Genomic DNA, 17084 nt, shown 5'->3' on the forward strand with positions numbered 1-17084 from the left:
TGCATATAAGACATAAATACATTACTTAAAATAAAAATTAGTTGTCAATTACTCCCCCCGTCCCATAAATATGGTGACTGTTTCTTTTTTACACGGTCACCAAGACGTAACTTTGACTTTTAATATCTTCAATTCCGTCTTAATAAAAAAAATATTAAAAGTTGATATTATGAAACTACACATTAAGACAAATCTAACAAGATCCCACATGAATACGTTTTTTTATATATACAAAATGAGAATATTCGGTCAAAATTTTTAAAGTTTGACCCACCAAAAATGAAATAGGCACTATATTAAGGGACGGAGGGAGTATGATAAAAGTTTGCATTAATATATGTAATAAATGATCAATTAATGCTTGTTTTTCCTTTTTTAACTTCTTATATGCAACACTACATTTAGCTTTTCCCTTTTCTTTTTTTTTACTCATTGTTTATTTGAAATTAAAATGTAAAGTTTTTGGTGTACAATGTACCTGATACACCAGACCCTCAAGTGTGTGATGAATGAACTCATTTGGAACTCATTTGAACAATAGCTTACTAGGTTATTGCAAATTCACAACTCAATTTTAGAGATTTTTGAGAGGATTCATTAATTAAGGGGAGGTTTTTGGAAAGTTTGACTCATTTTTGTTCTTAAAATTTACAAAATTTCACTACAAATTTGTAATATATGTTATTTATATATTAAAATCATAGATTAGTCAGTAATAAATAAATAAGATAGTTTAACCTAAATTTTTTGAAGTGGTATTTTAATTTAATGGTTAGAGTTTTTGTATTTTATGTAAGTGTTACACTTCATCTATATACGCAACATTCCATTTTTTATAGTGAAACTTTACAAACTTTCAACATTATAACATCTTGTTAGATTTGTGTATACTTCAAATAAAATTAGTAATGGTTGAAGATGTTCATTAGAAATCGTGAAAAAAATGATTGCACTTATCTGAGAATAATAAAGGTATATCATAAAATGCAACATAAATTTGACTAAAAATCAAAAATTCTGAATAACGAGAGTGAACATTTCACGTTCTAAGTTATTGTGTATAATTTAGGGTTGCTTTATCCTTTGCATTACTAAAGTCATGGACACATGATGTCTCAACTCTCAACATGGCACCAAGTCCACAGGTGTGGAAGGTTGTATCTCAATGTTACTATGATCATCACTTACTAGCAAATAAACATATGCAAAACTTAGCTCAACAAGATTATATATATCCCATATTCATCAATAACCATTAAGAGCTAAAAATACCAAAACTTATTATTAACCACACATAAGAAGTGGAATACATCAAACAAAATCCCAGAAAATGACTTTATACTTCAAGCTGAGAACAATTAGTTGATTTAAAGGAAACTTTGCCCTCTTCAAGATCATATCCTACAAGAAAATCCATCTGAGCCAAATTTCCAAATATTGCCACTTCAGTTGCTGGTATCATAGCAAAACACACCATATCATTCTGCACTTTGACAAAAGTATTGGCAGGTTTAAGTTCTAGTTCAGCCCCAGCAAAATGCATTTTAATGATTGGAACATCCATATCTGCATCATTCTTATAACACAATGACATAACTCCTTCAGGATCTTCAACAGGTTCAGCTTTGATTGTTTTCTTCAACTCATTTTCTATATCCTGATAAAACTCCTCAGGTAAAAGTGTTAATGTTGTTCCTGAATCTATTATAATGTTACCCTCCTTAGCATAATCACTTATTATCTTTGAAGAGGTTGATCTTTGATAATTGAAGTTTTTGTTACCAATTCCTATGCTTTCTAAAGTGAGATAATAGAATGTGGATGGATTCTTCCTAACAAGAGGTGTCGAAACTACCCCAGGACCGGAGACTAAGGCCTCCGGACCAAAGCTGATTTTACCAACTAAGCTAGTTTTGAAGAAGGGAACTAAACAATATGAGAACTTTCCGCCAATAGTGGGCTTTATTTGGGTCACTAGTGAAAGCCCACCTCCCCCAAGCCCGATGATTCCTGACCCGTTATCATTGAAGGTGCCTCCATTGTCATGCCCACACCCGACTAACAATTCGGGGAACGAGGGGGTGTGAGACCCGAAGGTGATGGTTTCGGAGGCAAGGACTCCATTTGTGTAGGACTTATCCCCATAGGAGTAGTAATAAGAGCAAGCACCATTGGAATTACAAGTTTTAGTTGCTAAGTTTGTGTAGCAAAGAGGGGACCCACAAGGAATTGTCTTAAAAGAGGACGACTTTTTTGGGTCAAATAGGGGTGTTCGTTGTCTAAAACATCGTACACAAGGCTTGCATTGTGTCCAAGTGAGATCACTCCCAGTATCAGCTATACCAAGTAAGGTAACTGGGGGGTTACCTATTGATATGTTCATTAAGTACTCCCCCCGGGCAGGGACCACCGAGGACTGGACCGTTGCTCGAGTGGCCAATGCCCCAAAGTGGCGGGCACGAATGGTGGAACGGCGGAGAGCATCATTTAACCGTTCCCAATGAGTCTTGGTGGGGTTGTGGAGAGGAGATAGAATGGAGTCTCTGTGAATGAGGTCTACTGTGAAACCTAATGCAGCTGCAATTATGCAGGAAAGACAGATGAATAAGAATGAGTAATGCAAGTTTACTAAGGATGAAACTGCCATGATTGAGGAAAATTGTAAATAGATTAGTGTTCTAGGAGAAGGGTTAAAAAAGAGAGATTTATAGAAAGAGAAAACTAGGGAAGGTGACATGAAAAGTCATGCATTGATTTCAACAACAGCAATCAGCAAAGAATGCAGAAGGTTATTATTATTAAGTAGTAATAATACTGAATTATGGCAGCAGTAAATAAAAGCATAACGGTTGATAATACTAACATAAGATATCAATAAAGCAGGATTCTCAATTAAGCATCAAGAAATAAATTACATAATCAAGATCATATTCATCATGATAATTCAAATGCAGAACAGTAACTAGAAACTGCATGATTTTCAGTTATGGCAGATTTTAGCAGTTGGATTGGCGACACAAACAGAAGCATAGGCCTTCCTAGCTTCTGGGGTTCCACGTTTCGGCTCCTGAGCGACCGCAACACCAGCAACAGAAGCAATGGCAGCAGCTGCAGCAGCAAACATGATCTCTCTCCTGCCATTACTGCTGCCCTCTTGTTTGTTCTCACAACTGACATTCACAGTGTTGGGTTTAACACTGTTGGTGATGACAAGCCTCCGGTGAGAGGCGACTGCAGGAGAGCGAGTAGCGGCACCACCAAGGAAAGAAGCTGACATGCTGACTGAAGCCATGATTATATGCACTGTTTTTGGAGTTTCTAAATGAAGTTATGCAATTCTGAATGTGTGTGAGAGAGAGATGAACAGATGACAGAAAGAATAGGATAGCTTAACTAATTTCAACCTGAAACTTTTGGCGATCTTTTTGAATCTTATCCCTGTATTATATCCTAACCAACAATAACCTGCCATCTGTCAATCTTGATTTTGTCCTAGCTGGATTTGGTGCTTGGCAAATTACTAGCACTGTGGCAAGGAATAATATGGCGTAGAAATGCCACGTCAAGCAACCTCTTGGACACTGAGAAAATGACACAATTCACAAAATAATAATATATCGCACTCATTTTCTGAATGTTAAATCTGTTCATATAAATAAATTGATAAATAGATAGATAAATAGATAGATACCAAAATATCGGACATTTAATCATATGTGCCAATTTATTATAATTGATCCATGAAGGACATGATAGCCATTGATCCAAAAACAACCATCATCACTCAGTCCAAAAGATGAGAAAACAATAAATTCTGGCACAAATTTCAGCAAGTATGAATCAATAAGAAAGATGGAAGGAACAATATAGTGAAGATACTGATTTCATTACTATTCTCTTAGTACCCAAATACACTTTTGTAAACCTTTTTGTTTCCTGAAGAAATTAAAGTACATTCTATCAAAGGGGGAGATAAGTCATATCCCAAAGAATGATGAATATTGTGTGTAAACTGTAAACTCAATTTCGATGGTGATTATCATCTATACGAAAAACTAAGCATATTGTAACTCCAGTTCACTTGATTTATATGGGGGAGGCATCAGATCCTCCACATTTGCAAAAATATCTCCACGACTCGGTGGCACCCTAGCGGCTGGTGAATCAAGGACGTAGTCTGGAATAATGACCAATGTCTCGTCAAGGAGTTGTTTAACTGTCTGTAGAGGTTCAATAATGAGTGAGGAAACCACAGATGCATCACAATGATTTTAAATGATGGCGCATCCCTGTTACTAAGTTAAAAAAACAAATGAATAATTTTACGAAAGACAGACGTACCGTGCAACGGAAAAACGCAGCATCTACATTGCGTTTCCAAACAGCATTTCGAGGCTCAGAATGGAAAAGGTTCAACAAAGGCTGTGTCACACAATGTAAACAGGAGAAAAAAATCAGGGGTTGAAGGCACAACCGCTCAAGATTAAATACATCAAAAAGAGAAAGAAAGAAAGAACATCAAGATAAATACCTTGACCAAATCCCGAATATTTGGTCTATTGTTGCCTTGTTTGCCAAGAACAGAATCTGCATACTCTTGGTACTTATGCAAAACCTAAAACAAAAGTGATAAACAATATGCATGACACCAAGATATAAAAGATATTGTCAATCAGAACCATGAAGCCCAATCTGTAAGGCTAACCTGACGACGTGTAAGATCACTAGGAGGAGCACCATAGACTTCAGAGTCAACATCTCTCAACAATTGCCAAGTGCTGAAAATTGACAATGCTCAGCTAAAATTTGCAAATTGCAATAGCAAATGCTAAAATAACTGAAATCAAAGAGCCACCAAGAATAAAAACACATGTGAACACATTCATTGAAACTAATCTTAAGCACATCACTTTTATTAGAATTCACATAATTTTGAGAGATACTGTCCAACAGGTATTCAACTAGGCTTCGAGCTCCTCTACAAACAGCAGATGTAGAGATAATGTATGCACCATCATTATTCGAGCCAGAATGCATTGTTTACACAAGCTAAACCAGTCCTTAGCAGGCCCTGTTTATCAGAGGATGGGAGATATAGAAGCATTATGTAGTCCACTTATCTCTCTAAGCTTATCATCTGATTATTTGGAGTTTGTAAGTTATTCACATTTCATTGAAGAGGTATCTCTGTTCAGATTGTAACGAATTTAAAAAGAAAAGAAAAAAATATTTGGGTGAATGGCAAAATATTTCAAAATAAACATGCCTAGAAGTTGCAAGCATAATAAGTTGTTACATAATAGCACTAATCTAACTCATGCACAGACCAGTCATAAACTCCAAAGTCCGAAGTTGCAAAGAAGACTAAAAGAACCCCATATATGCATTCCAATATAACAATAAACTATTCACAAGAAATATATTACATGCGATGTCACTAGCATCTAGATTTTCAGAAGTTTGTATTAATCAAAAAATTACTTCTAGATATAGGTAAGTTCATCTGGTAAATACGAGTAGAAGAAGACTGACAGAAACTGGCATTAGAATTTCTCCATACAAAAATCAAATGCTCAAGGATGCACTCACTTATTGTAGGCAGCACGTCCAACCATTACCCCATGAGCTCCTTTTTTCAATGCTGCATTTACCTTTACCCCAGATCAAGAGACATCAAGAGAAAAAGAGAGCATCAGGATCCATATATCAAAATCATCAACAAAAGAGAATAGATGCAAAATCATAGGACAACATCAGAAGAGAAAATAATAGAACAAAAGACAGCAAACACAAGGTTATAGCTTATAACTGCAAGTTTCAGATGATATGCTTTCTATTGCGTATAGCCCGTTGCACCCAAAATATAAAAGACCACCTCATTCTTATATCACCAAGACAATAAAAGGAGGAGAAAAAAAAAACTCAAAAAAGAGAAAGAGCCACGATCGTATATCGCAATGCTGCGTTGAAAGCACAATCTCTAAGCTTAAATGCTTAATGATATTGTCAAGTGTTTGGAAGATTATACCACATGATTCAGTCATCTACTAAGAAACGACATGTACAAAACCCCCAGAAATTAATCTCATTAAAATGCTCAAGAAATTTGTTTGCACACATGAACTAAACAAACTGATCTGCTAACGAATGTTCCAACTAAATGGACACTTATTGGGACCATTGATAAAACCTACTCCCTCCATCCCTATATAGAGTTCTCATTTCTTTTGGGCACAAGTATTAACGAGAAATCATAAGTGGGACCTTAGTTATATTAAATTAGGATTAAAAATTGAAGTTGGTACACTATTCATGAATTGTCTATTGAGGAGAAATCATATTTTATGGGGAAGTATGCAATATAATAAAAACTTAATGTTACATAATATTTTAATTGGTGACCCATACCAAATAAGGAAATGGGAAATCTATTTGGGACAAACATAAATGGAAAAGTGGGAACTCTTTTTAGGGACGGAGGGAGTATTAATTTACTACACCAAAGGTGAATGAACACAAGTTATACAGCATGACAAGAAGGTAATCTCCATAACTGCGGTCTACAGTGAAGTGTGAAAATAGCAAATAGATATTGTGAAGGAGCGAAAAGGTGTCATTACAGGACAAACGAAAGAAGGGGAAAAAGGCATATTGAAAACAGTTTTCTCATAAGATCTAGATGTGAAACACATCTTCGTGGTTGAGAGTTGAGACTCAGAGTCTCAGACCATCATGTAGCCTCAAGGCCTAAAAGAACAAGCAATGTTCATTTAGGCAGTTCACTGACCCCTACCACGCATCACATGCAAACAGAGATACAGGGTAATAAGAATGATGATAGAGAACTACAAAAGAAAATGCACAGAGATCTTACCTCTTCAATTGAATTTATGCCTCCATTTATTGTAAACTGTAAGTCTGGAAAGTCACGCACAAGGCTATAGTAGTATTCATATCTGTGTAACAAACAACACAGAAATTACAAAATTCAACCCATCAGTCTTCAATTCATGTTCACAGCTCTATCAAACAGATATGTCTCCTCCAACCACTAAAATCAGCTTAATTTAGTCTGTGCTTCTAGCTGAAGACGGAGCACTGAAATGACATTTATTAAATATAACACTACATACTTGAGTGGAGGAATTGAACGATTTTCAGCTGGACTAATGCCATTGAGCAATGCTTTTCGTGAATGTATGATAAAATGTTTGGTTGGAGATGTTGAAGATACTTTGTAGATAAAATCACCTGCAAAAAAAAAAAAGCAACACTTTGGTAAAAATTTGGACCCCCGAATGTCTAGAACAAAAGCTTCCAGATGACAACAAGAAAGCCATATCATATAAACGGATTGCAGAACCTGGCCCCAGAAACCATAAAAAGAATTAGAGGATGAAAGGGGGAGGAGGAAGGTGTGTGAATGAGATCATGCTCATTTAACTTGGTCAAACATAACCTCCAGCTTGAGCCCTCTGTCCACCTCTAAAATCTGTTCAAACTCGGTTCAAGCTCGGTTGTCCAAACTTTCTTTTTGATTACTTCTTTTAACTAAATAAGCCCATAAACAAAGTTTAACTGACATGTTAAGTAATCAGTTAAACAACCGCTAAACAATATTTTGTACTCCCTCTCTCAATTTAATCACAATACTCCCTCTTACACACAATTTTAGCCTTTTGGGAGATGGATAGAGTATTTTACTATAAAGTTGATTAGATAGAAGATAGTGGGGTATTTTTTTTCTTTAATATTGTAGATAAATTATGTGGGTCCTTCGATTGAGATGGAATGGGTGGTGGGATGGCACTCCTTTATAGTTGTTTCATCATTTTCTGGGGTAGAGTAGTAGAGTGAGAAGTAATAGAGAAACAGTGGGTACATGCCTTTAATGGAAGTGTTGCATTAAATTGGGATGGCCGAATAAGAAAATTGTCGCAATTAAAGTAGGATGGAGAGAGTAACAAAAACGAGTCAGATTTTTAGTTCATGAAGATAAATAAATAAATAGTTTTTCACACACATCCATAAACATATGCCATCAAGCTCTAAAAATGAAAACCAATAAGAATTAGACGAGCCTAAACTCGAACTTTTCATCAAGAGTCTTAAGTTCATTCACACCCCTAGAAAGGAGGAAGAAGGGCCTAACAGAAACACAAACAAAGAGGCCAAAATGTCCAAGTACCAGAAGAAGAACCGTTACACACTTTTAGTAACCCATATTTTGATTATAAGAATGGCCAAAATGTCCAAGTACGACAAATGATGCTTAATAAAAATCACTCACACAGTTCATTATAAGAATCATAATCATCCACACCAATCCGGCACTTGACGGTCACAGGGACATCTGTATTGGCAGCAATAACTGACATGGCCTCGCCTACAAACTTTCCTTGCAAAGGCCAAGGAGTAATAACATTAGGAAACTTACTAGCAAGTAATTTTGAAATCTAACTTCTTTTGCATTCAATCAGTTGGTAAAGGGGTCCTAACCTTTGGATCAAGCATCAACCGCACTCCAAAGCACCCATGTCCAACAACCCTAGGGCTTGGGCATCCACAACTGGTAAAAAGAAAAGAAGGTCCCCATAATTTGATAAGACGAAAGACCAAAGGAGACCAGCCAAAAAGAAAACTATGAAAGTAAACAGAAAAAAAAAAAAAAAGATGAACTTTCTGTTGCAGACTTAGAGAACCTTACAAATTTTCCATATTGTAAGCGCCTTTCAAATTGTTATAAAAAGCGCATCCAAAGCCAATTTTGAGGTGCTTTGATCCAACATTTACCTCTTTTTTTCTTATTATTACGGTTCTTTTTTGTGAGCTAGAGACACTTAATCTGCTTTTTATTCCTGTTCCTCTTTCCACCTGATCTTCATTTCTTTCTGCTGTGTTCTCATCTCCTCCACCCTCACCCCCCCCCCCCTTCTCTCTCCTCCCTGTCTCTCACGGACATAGCCAATGATTTTGTGAATTTATGTAAATTAAGTCAAAAGATAAGAGAGAAGTTGAAGTTGGAACAACTAAAGGCTAATGCATCTGGCAATGAGATAAGAGAAAGAACAATCAGAGGCAAGGTATTTGCACTAATATCAAGCACTTAATCTGAAATTTGTCTATGGTGCTTAGGTTAATAGTTTCCATTTTCTTCTCATTTGGTTGGTCCATGTGATAACTTGTAAGAGGTTGTAAAAAATATGTGGGTCAAAATTACATGGATTATAACCTCAATCAGGCTCCCATTCTATTTTAGTTGATTTTTGAGGTAATAGGATTCATGGTGATGAGCAAAATTTGGGAAATGGAGGTCCCGTAACAGGAGAAGAAAGAGATTGAAGTGAACATTGACGGATACATCAAAGTTCCATTTTAATAAACTTTTGAGAGGCTTTTGGGGAGTTCGTTGGCAGAAAGGGGCTTGGGCAAAGTTGGTCATGATGGGAGGAAAAGGCAAAAGAGGGTGGGAAGCCAGGGAGATACAGGATTGATGGTCAAGGAGGGTGTGGAATCCATGGCAGAAGATTTGAGCAAGAAGAAAAAGTGTGTCAAAAGTGTGTATAACTCATGAGGAATTGAAATAAAAAGGGGAAGACATGGTAAAAAAATTCGGAAAGTTGACGTTGGGTGCCTTCTCACAAAAAAAAGAGACAAATTCTATAATTCTTTTGTTTCATAATACTTGACACACTTGTCAATGCATAACTTTAACTATTAATATTTCAAATTTCCTATATGTAAAAATTATAAAAAGTTGATATTATGAAAGTATATATTGAGACGAATCTAAAAAGATTCTACATGACTATATTTTTCTTTACGTAAAAATCATAAAACACGGCCAAAGGAGAGCGTGAATAGTGCAAAAGTCAAACCGTGTCATCTATTTTGAAACGAAGGAAGTATATATACATATAGAGAGAGAGATAGATATAGATGGTGCTTTCCCACAAAAAAAAAAATGTATACAGCTTAGCATTTTCTTTCAAAATGATATTTTCGAAAAATGCTTCCCAACAAAAAAATTCAAAGAGATCATCCATAATCACTTAGATATAAAGTACTAACTTTAAGTTAATCTCATCGTAACCATAAGCATTAGCAAGTTGTGTCGCTTTTGCAATATTCTCCAAGTTATTCCCGCCAATTTGAAGAACAATAGGATGTTGCTCTGGATTGAATGCCAAAAACCTATCCTGGACATTTCCAAATAAGCAAATTATAATTTACCCAATTGATGCATCAAAGTGATAGTGTCCCTCGAAAAAAAAGTTCCAAAGGACAAAATGAGATATTTCATATTTGCGATCACTCAACATTCACAATGAAAGCAACATGCTCCTGCTCCCACACAGTACGTGTGAAACAGGTAAATCAGTAAACAAAGACAGATTAACACCGATTTCATTTTTAAAAAGTCAATCTCATGTTTAGCAATAAATATTGAAGCCATAAATATACCATAGCATTAAAAAAAATAGTTCTCATTTCAAAATAAGGCATAAGGCAGAGATCAGGACACCAAGTCTTTAGCAGTATCGAGCTTTTAAACAGAATATTAGTGGACAAAAAGAAGATTATGCCCTTAAAGAATAGTATCCAAAGCGAAAGTCATAGGCCTTAGCCAGCAGAAGATCTTTTACTAACCAGATTACCCTTCTGATAAACTATTGTTTCAGCCGCAAGCATCTCCGTGTAAAGCCATGCATTTTTCGATATGATTCTTGCGAGCATCCTATAGTGATTGTCCGTCCACTCCATCATTGGGGCAACACTGAGAATCAGTAAGATAAGACATTCATATGCCACAAAGAAATTCTTTTAGTGAAGTTATTCAAGTGTAAACTACATTACTACAGCATAGTTCAAACCCCAATAGAAGATGAAAAGCACACCTGAAGAGGGGAGGAGGATAGCGAGCCACAACCATTTGTGGTCCTTTATGAGATGTGTGGCCTGTGCCACAACAGTATAATTTCTTTGATGTTGTGGAATTTCCTACTTTAAACTTTGATGAGATCCTACGCGGAGTTCGAACAGCAATACAATGCACAGGAGCAAACGAAGCAACCACGTTATACCCTGCAGACCTCATCATGCCCTAATCAGACCATAGCCTCCATGAATATAATGTAGGAGTCCACTCACATAACAAGCAACATTGGTTACAACTTACAAAAATGATAGGAGCTCTTCAAATGATTAAAGATGGGCACTTTAAAAAGACTAACTACATACACAATTCTAAGTTTCTAACACATACATTGGTGAACTCCAAATTAGTCCATCCTAAAAAAAAAAAATCAAAGACTTTGGATCAAACAAACAACAAAAACCCCATCCATGTAAATTAGCTAAAACCCACAACACAATTACTCCAATTTAATGGAAAATCCAAACAATATCTCTAAATCTGGTAATTATGGTAAACATAAACGACAATTATATCAAGTGATAAATCTCAAAAAAATATGAAGTACAAAGAAGAATTTCCACAGCATATGCAACTGAATTTCATGCAAAAACACATTAATACACTATTTTTCTACTAAGAAAACGATAATAACTGTAAAAGAAAAGCTTCAGAACCAAAAGAAACCGAATACAATGAACAAACTGCAAAAAAAAAAAAAAAAAAAAAGAGCTAGAAAACGAAAATGTAAAAACATTAGTCCCAGAAAATAAAAAAGGAGAAGATGAAGGGTTAGAATATTACTTGAAGCTGCAGCAATTTTCAAAGTGATGGCCTTTATGAAATAGCAACAACTAAGGAGAGCACCTCTACTCAACAATTTTCAGAAGAGAATAGAAGAGATTGTTGTGTGTGTGCGCGTGTGCGTGTGCGTGTGCGTGTGTTTTCTTTGTTAACTGAACAAGGAGAACATAAAAATAGGAGAGGAGAAAAGAATTGGAGAGAATCTCAGATCGTGTGGCTCTCCTTCTGATCCCCTTGGGCATCCGTCTGTGTTAGGGCCAAATCCTTGAACTCCCATCCAAATTTCATTTACCTCCTCCGTTCCACATTAGTTGCGAAACTTTTTATTTTATGAATGAAGTTTCAAATTAGATTTTACACTTATATTTTGAATAATAACTTCATTATGTTTCTCTCCGATTGCATGAGACTCTTTTGTTTTCTTCCTCCATTTCTCTCCTCTCCAAAAATTATCTAGCAATCCGTGATTTTTAAAAGTGTCACGAGTAATTTCGAACGAAGGAAGTAATAATTTATTCTTATTACTTTGATGATTTTTTTTTATGTCAGGAAAAGACCATTATCCTGAACTTGTGGAATCCCTATCTCACGGAGAGACGAGACCACTATGACGATATTATGGGGATTGGGGAGATATAAGGACATGAAACATGATAAAGAAGAATTTTAAATGTATGTCATGAAAACTGTCTTCATAATATTTTACCAGTTAAAGTCAACTGGGATTTATATCATGATAAAGCAATAATAGTATGTTTTAGAATTTTTTTTAATATATATTATGGATTTGTTTTGCACTTCATCTTATTTACCACTATTTAAGGAGAATTTGTTTTGAATTCAGATTAGATAAGCTTAAGGTTAATATATTAATATCAAGGCAAGTAAATTTAGATAAGTAAAATAAAAGTTAAGTTGAGGGCATATAAGCTATTTTCTAACTCAATTCGCGACTAAAATAATAAGTTTAAGGTCCATGAATTCAAATGAGTTAAACACATTACCAGTTTTTATTTAATAGTAATAACATCAATCATAAGTGATGTAGGATCTAGTCATGGAGTGAGATTACACATAGAAAAACTCAGAATAGTCAGAGCCTATTTACATGATTCATAGTCATATGCCTAGCTAAGCATGTCAATTGTCAATCATCTACTAAGCTATTTCCTTCACGAGTACGTTCACCTACTCCGCCAAATACGGATATGCCCCCATGAGCTTTTGCAATATTGTTGATCAATTCTATAATGAGCACTGTTTTACCCACTCCCGCGCCCCCAAATAGTCCAATTTTTCCTCCACAATGATAAGGTATGGTGAATTGATAATCCATACTAAGCTCGGTTTAGAACCAATAAGTTAATAGAAATTGAAGTAAAAAAATTACTCCCTTAATCATCAATTGTAGATATGTAGAATACTTGAACAGTAAGGAATAGCCTAGTAGTGTTGATACTTGATATTACCTCCGATTTCAAAAATCCTAGAATCGAATTTCACCCCTAACGAAAAGACATCCTTAATTTCCTCCTTAGATACAAGAGACTTCCTTTCAACTTATACTTTTTAAACTACATTCTCATTTGCAAATAATTTTATTAACTATGTAGTTAACCTGCAACATTTAATCGGTATTGCAATTTGGCAATAGTTAACATACAAGAAGATTAAAAGAGCTACTTGTTTTGCCGAAGAACAAAAGTGTCAAAAGTGTCCAAAATGTCTGGCTTATAACGCCTTATCACTAAGCTCTAACAAAAAAAACAGTAATGGCTTCTCTGAGCTTCAACCACACTAAGTTCAGAGACCAAACAACCTCACTTCCTTACAAACCCATCTCCAATTTCACTTCTTTTTTTCAACCCACCAAAATTTCATGCACCTCAACTCCTCACAAATCATCTTCTCCCCTAAAAACCTCATCGAAATTCAAAAGACTCCATTTTCATCTGCTCAATTCAGTCTCTGAAAGTTCAATTTCATCCCCTATTGAAGAAACTGATACAATTGAAGATGACCCAACTGCAGAAATGAGCTTTCTTGACCCGGAAACTGAACCCGAAAGCATAAGAGAATGGGAGCTTGATTTCTGCTCAAGACCCATACTTGATATTAGGGGTAAAAAGATATGGGAACTTGTTGTTTGTGATAGTTCTTTATCTCTCCAATACACTAAGTATTTCCCTAATAATGTTATTAATAGTATCACTTTGAAGAATGCCATTGTTACCATTTGTGATGATTTGGGTGTGCCTCTTCCTGAGAAAATCCGATTTTTCAGGTTATTATTTGTGCATGTTTTCTTCAAGCTTTAAGTTGTTACATGTGTTTTTTGATATTTACTGATTTTGGGTTGTATTTTGTGTAGGTCTCAGTTGCAGACCATTATAACAAAGGCATGCAAGGAGCTTGGAATCAAACCTATTCCAAGTAAAAGGGTAAATTGTTGTTCTAGTATCATTTTATCTAAAAGTTACTACTAGTGTTTCTTTTGAGTTTTTTCATGAAATTACAGCTTCTGAAGATTGGACTATAAATTTATGATCCTTTACATTCATTATGATTAGGATAATGAAAGAATTAATGATAAACATCTTAGTGATATCTGAAATTAATGGTGGTTGTAACATCATGAAGTGATCTAGTTTAGAATTTATTATTATTATTATTTTTTTTGATCCATATGAGCCACGAAGGCGGTACAAATTACAAAGAAGGGGAGGGGGGATTCGACCCTGTGACCTATCATTCACAGCACCTCAATCTTAACCACTAGGCCAAGACATCCTTGGTATCTAGTTTAGAAATGTATGATGTGTATTGTCAATATGCTACTTTGGAAGCGTCCGGCTGCAAATATTTGTTGTTCTTCAGATAATCCTTATTCTGTTGTCCAAGTTCTCTAGGATAGTTGATGTGAATATCCGCCTATATTGCAGTGTTTATCAATGCTTCTCTGGTTGGAAGAACGGTATGAGACCATTTACACACGTCATCCAGGCTTTCAGAAAGGAGCTAAGCCACTTATGGTGTTAGATAACCCGTTTCCCATGGATCTTCCTGAGAATCTAATAGGGGAGAAATGGGCTTTCGTACAGTTGCCTTATTCAGGTATTCAATCTTAGCAGACTGCCCAGTCTAATAAAGATGCCATGAAGTCATGACATGTAAAGTGTATATGAAACTGTTAATCGTCTTAGCTTATTATTTCAGCGGTTCGGGAGGAGGTATCATCCTTGGAGAAAAGTTTTGCATTTGGTGCTAGTCTAGATACGGATTTGCTTGGGATTGAGATTGATGACAAAACACTAATTCCTGGTTTAGCTGTTGCATCTTCACGAGCCAAACCCTTGGCAGGTATATCTTATCATAAAACCTTTGTCTGACTGCGTTATCTGCTCTGGCGTATGCTACAATATAAGCTCTGAAATCTGCTCCTTTAGTGTTAAGAAAACTAATTTTGTATATGGTCATCCTTGCATTAGCCAAACCCAGCAACAGTGTCGGTGTAGGAAATAACTTTCTGCACAATGCTGCATACTTTTCAGCAATCAGCTAATGATGAAATGAATAGAAATGACATGTTAGGAATAGGAACCTAAAATTATGAAGTTTTGGACTTGTGGTCCTTGCAAGGATTGTATTAGGTTAAGCATCTCATAAAGAACTTGGACATAAAAAAGATCTAGCATGGCTTGGTTTAGCTAGGATTCTTGTTGTTTCATTTCTGAAACGAAAGAGACATCCCAATCCAGAATCTATGAGTCACGCTTGTCCATTTATCCTTCTTGTGAATACCATGAGAACAATTTTCTTTTTGTTTGGTAGAGAGGATTTAGGTGGAAAAGAAAGGACAAGTATTGGTAAGTGGTATTCCTATGGTTGGCTCTAAACATCATTCGAAATTTCATAGGAATGGCAAGGAAGTCATACGGAAAGAAGTTTATAGTTTGTTCTTTTGAGGAATTTGTAAGGAAAAGGAAATAAAAATTTGTCAACCTTCTTTCTTGCTAATAGCTTACTGAACACTGGATTTCTTTCAGTTCTTTCTATTAAACAGAACACTGTAAGCATAATTTATTTTCCCTTTCCTTTATTAACAAATTGGAGTACCAAACAAGCTTTAAAAGAATACTGCATGATTGTAACTACGTTGCAATATAGAAATGTTAATATGTCAGGGGAGTTGCAATATAGATATGTTAATATGTCAGGGGAGGTTCCTGTAGCATGCTTGATTGCAGGTCCTCTTGGTGTTCATGCTTGTAGTACTTAGCACTTACATTCATGAGAAGGGCTGCTACATTTGTTCTCATTTTTGAAAATAGTGTAATAACGTGTATCATGTATGAGACTTTGACCGTTTTGTTGGATCGTGCTTGCTTGCGGTTGATCCTTTGCCCTTGTCTTCTTTGCTCAATTGAGATATTCTATGTGTATTACTATGTCACTCTCTATCTGGAATTAGTCGTCACATTGTCTTAGCCTCTCATATAAGGATATGACTTGTGTTCCCAACAATTCCTTTGCTGAAATTCTATTATTTCTACCCTCTTCCCCTCACATAGTTCTAGGCTTATTAAAATATCTAATCATGAACCATTACTAGTATTTAGGAAAGGTGATATTCCAGATTACATAAATTAGAAGTGCATCTTACTATGAATACAGTCGTTTGTTGCCTTTCGATGTTGGCCTTGACCATTTATCATATTGTCACTCTACCTAATGTCCAATACGACAATTGATCCTATGCATGTTTTAACTGCAGCTTGGATGAATGGATTGGAAGTCTGCTCCATTGAAGCTGATACTGCTAGGGCTTCCTTGGTATTATCTGTGGGAATTGCAACCCGATATATTTATGCTACATATAAGAAAAATCCTGTGACGACAGAAGAAACTGAGGCATGGGAAGCAGCAAAGAAAGCTTGCGGAGGCTTACATTTCCTTGCCATCCAAGAGGACCTCGATTCAGATGACTGTGTCGGGTTCTGGCTTCTCCTAGATTTGCCTCCACCCCCTGTATAGTTTACCCATAAGCCTTTTGTGTACATCAACTTTTGGGCATAGCTTGAGTGAGAAATCTGCAAATACCTTTGGGTTCTCTTAAATGATGTCTCTCTTTTCTTCCCTTCTATAAAGAGGTAACTTTTTGTGAGACAAACTGCATTTTCTGTGAGATGAATGGCTTCTTGTCAGCAGCATTTCTATAATTTGCGCGAGAATACATGTCTTCCGATTTGTATACAAGAACTAACGATATTCTTCCTTAGCAATAACTTTCAAAGTTTTCGAGACATGTAAATATTGTTGTAAACAAACCAAAAGTTGCATTAAACATGTCGCATTATTTGTTGAG

The 17084-nt window shown here is 35.7% G+C and overlaps 4 protein-coding genes across 6 annotated transcripts; 1 reads left to right on the top strand and 3 right to left on the bottom strand.

Annotated features, from left to right (window-relative positions):
• Nucleotides 1-1241: 1241 nt before the first annotated feature.
• Nucleotides 1242-2737, bottom strand: LOC104884061 (aspartic proteinase CDR1). Its single transcript, XM_010668656.3, has one exon. The coding sequence runs from the start codon at nucleotides 2735-2737 to the stop codon at nucleotides 1337-1339; it is 1401 nt and encodes a 466-aa protein (XP_010666958.2). The 3' UTR covers nucleotides 1242-1336.
• Nucleotides 2738-2869: 132 nt separating this feature from the next.
• Nucleotides 2870-3408, bottom strand: LOC104907842 (photosystem II 5 kDa protein, chloroplastic). The gene has a single exon (XM_010696852.4). The coding sequence runs from the start codon at nucleotides 3290-3292 to the stop codon at nucleotides 2981-2983; it is 312 nt and encodes a 103-aa protein (XP_010695154.2). The 5' UTR covers nucleotides 3293-3408; the 3' UTR covers nucleotides 2870-2980.
• A 459-nt stretch (nucleotides 3409-3867) lies between these two features.
• On the bottom strand, nucleotides 3868-11967 carry LOC104907829 (uncharacterized). Of its 3 annotated transcripts, none has more exons than XM_048639344.2 (13): nucleotides 11720-11967; nucleotides 10899-11024; nucleotides 10651-10777; nucleotides 10072-10199; nucleotides 8500-8569; nucleotides 8291-8393; nucleotides 7134-7251; nucleotides 6875-6956; nucleotides 5590-5651; nucleotides 4706-4778; nucleotides 4532-4615; nucleotides 4342-4422; nucleotides 3868-4220 (listed from the first exon to the last, which is right to left on the bottom strand). In XM_048639344.2, the coding sequence occupies exons 2-13, from the start codon at nucleotides 10931-10933 to the stop codon at nucleotides 4056-4058; spliced, it is 1128 nt and encodes a 375-aa protein (XP_048495301.1). In that variant the 5' UTR covers nucleotides 10934-11024; nucleotides 11720-11967; the 3' UTR covers nucleotides 3868-4055. The 3 variants fall into 3 exon arrangements, with proteins under 3 accessions (XP_048495301.1, XP_010695141.2, XP_010695132.2); XM_010696839.4 differs by having other exon boundaries at nucleotides 10899-11085; XM_010696830.4 differs by having other exon boundaries at nucleotides 10899-11104.
• Nucleotides 11968-13400: 1433 nt separating this feature from the next.
• LOC104907821 (hypothetical protein) lies at nucleotides 13401-16938 on the top strand. Its single transcript, XM_010696819.4, has 5 exons — nucleotides 13401-14003; nucleotides 14091-14160; nucleotides 14662-14833; nucleotides 14936-15079; nucleotides 16494-16938. Exons 1-5 carry the CDS (start codon nucleotides 13492-13494, stop codon nucleotides 16751-16753), a joined length of 1158 nt encoding a protein of 385 aa, XP_010695121.2. The 5' UTR covers nucleotides 13401-13491; the 3' UTR covers nucleotides 16754-16938.
• Nucleotides 16939-17084: the final 146 nt, after the last annotated feature.

The sequence above is a fragment of the Beta vulgaris genome, chromosome 2 (assembly GCF_026745355.1).
Source record: "Beta vulgaris subsp. vulgaris cultivar EL10 chromosome 2, EL10.2, whole genome shotgun sequence".
Classification (NCBI taxonomy): Eukaryota; Viridiplantae; Streptophyta; class Magnoliopsida; order Caryophyllales; family Amaranthaceae; genus Beta; species Beta vulgaris.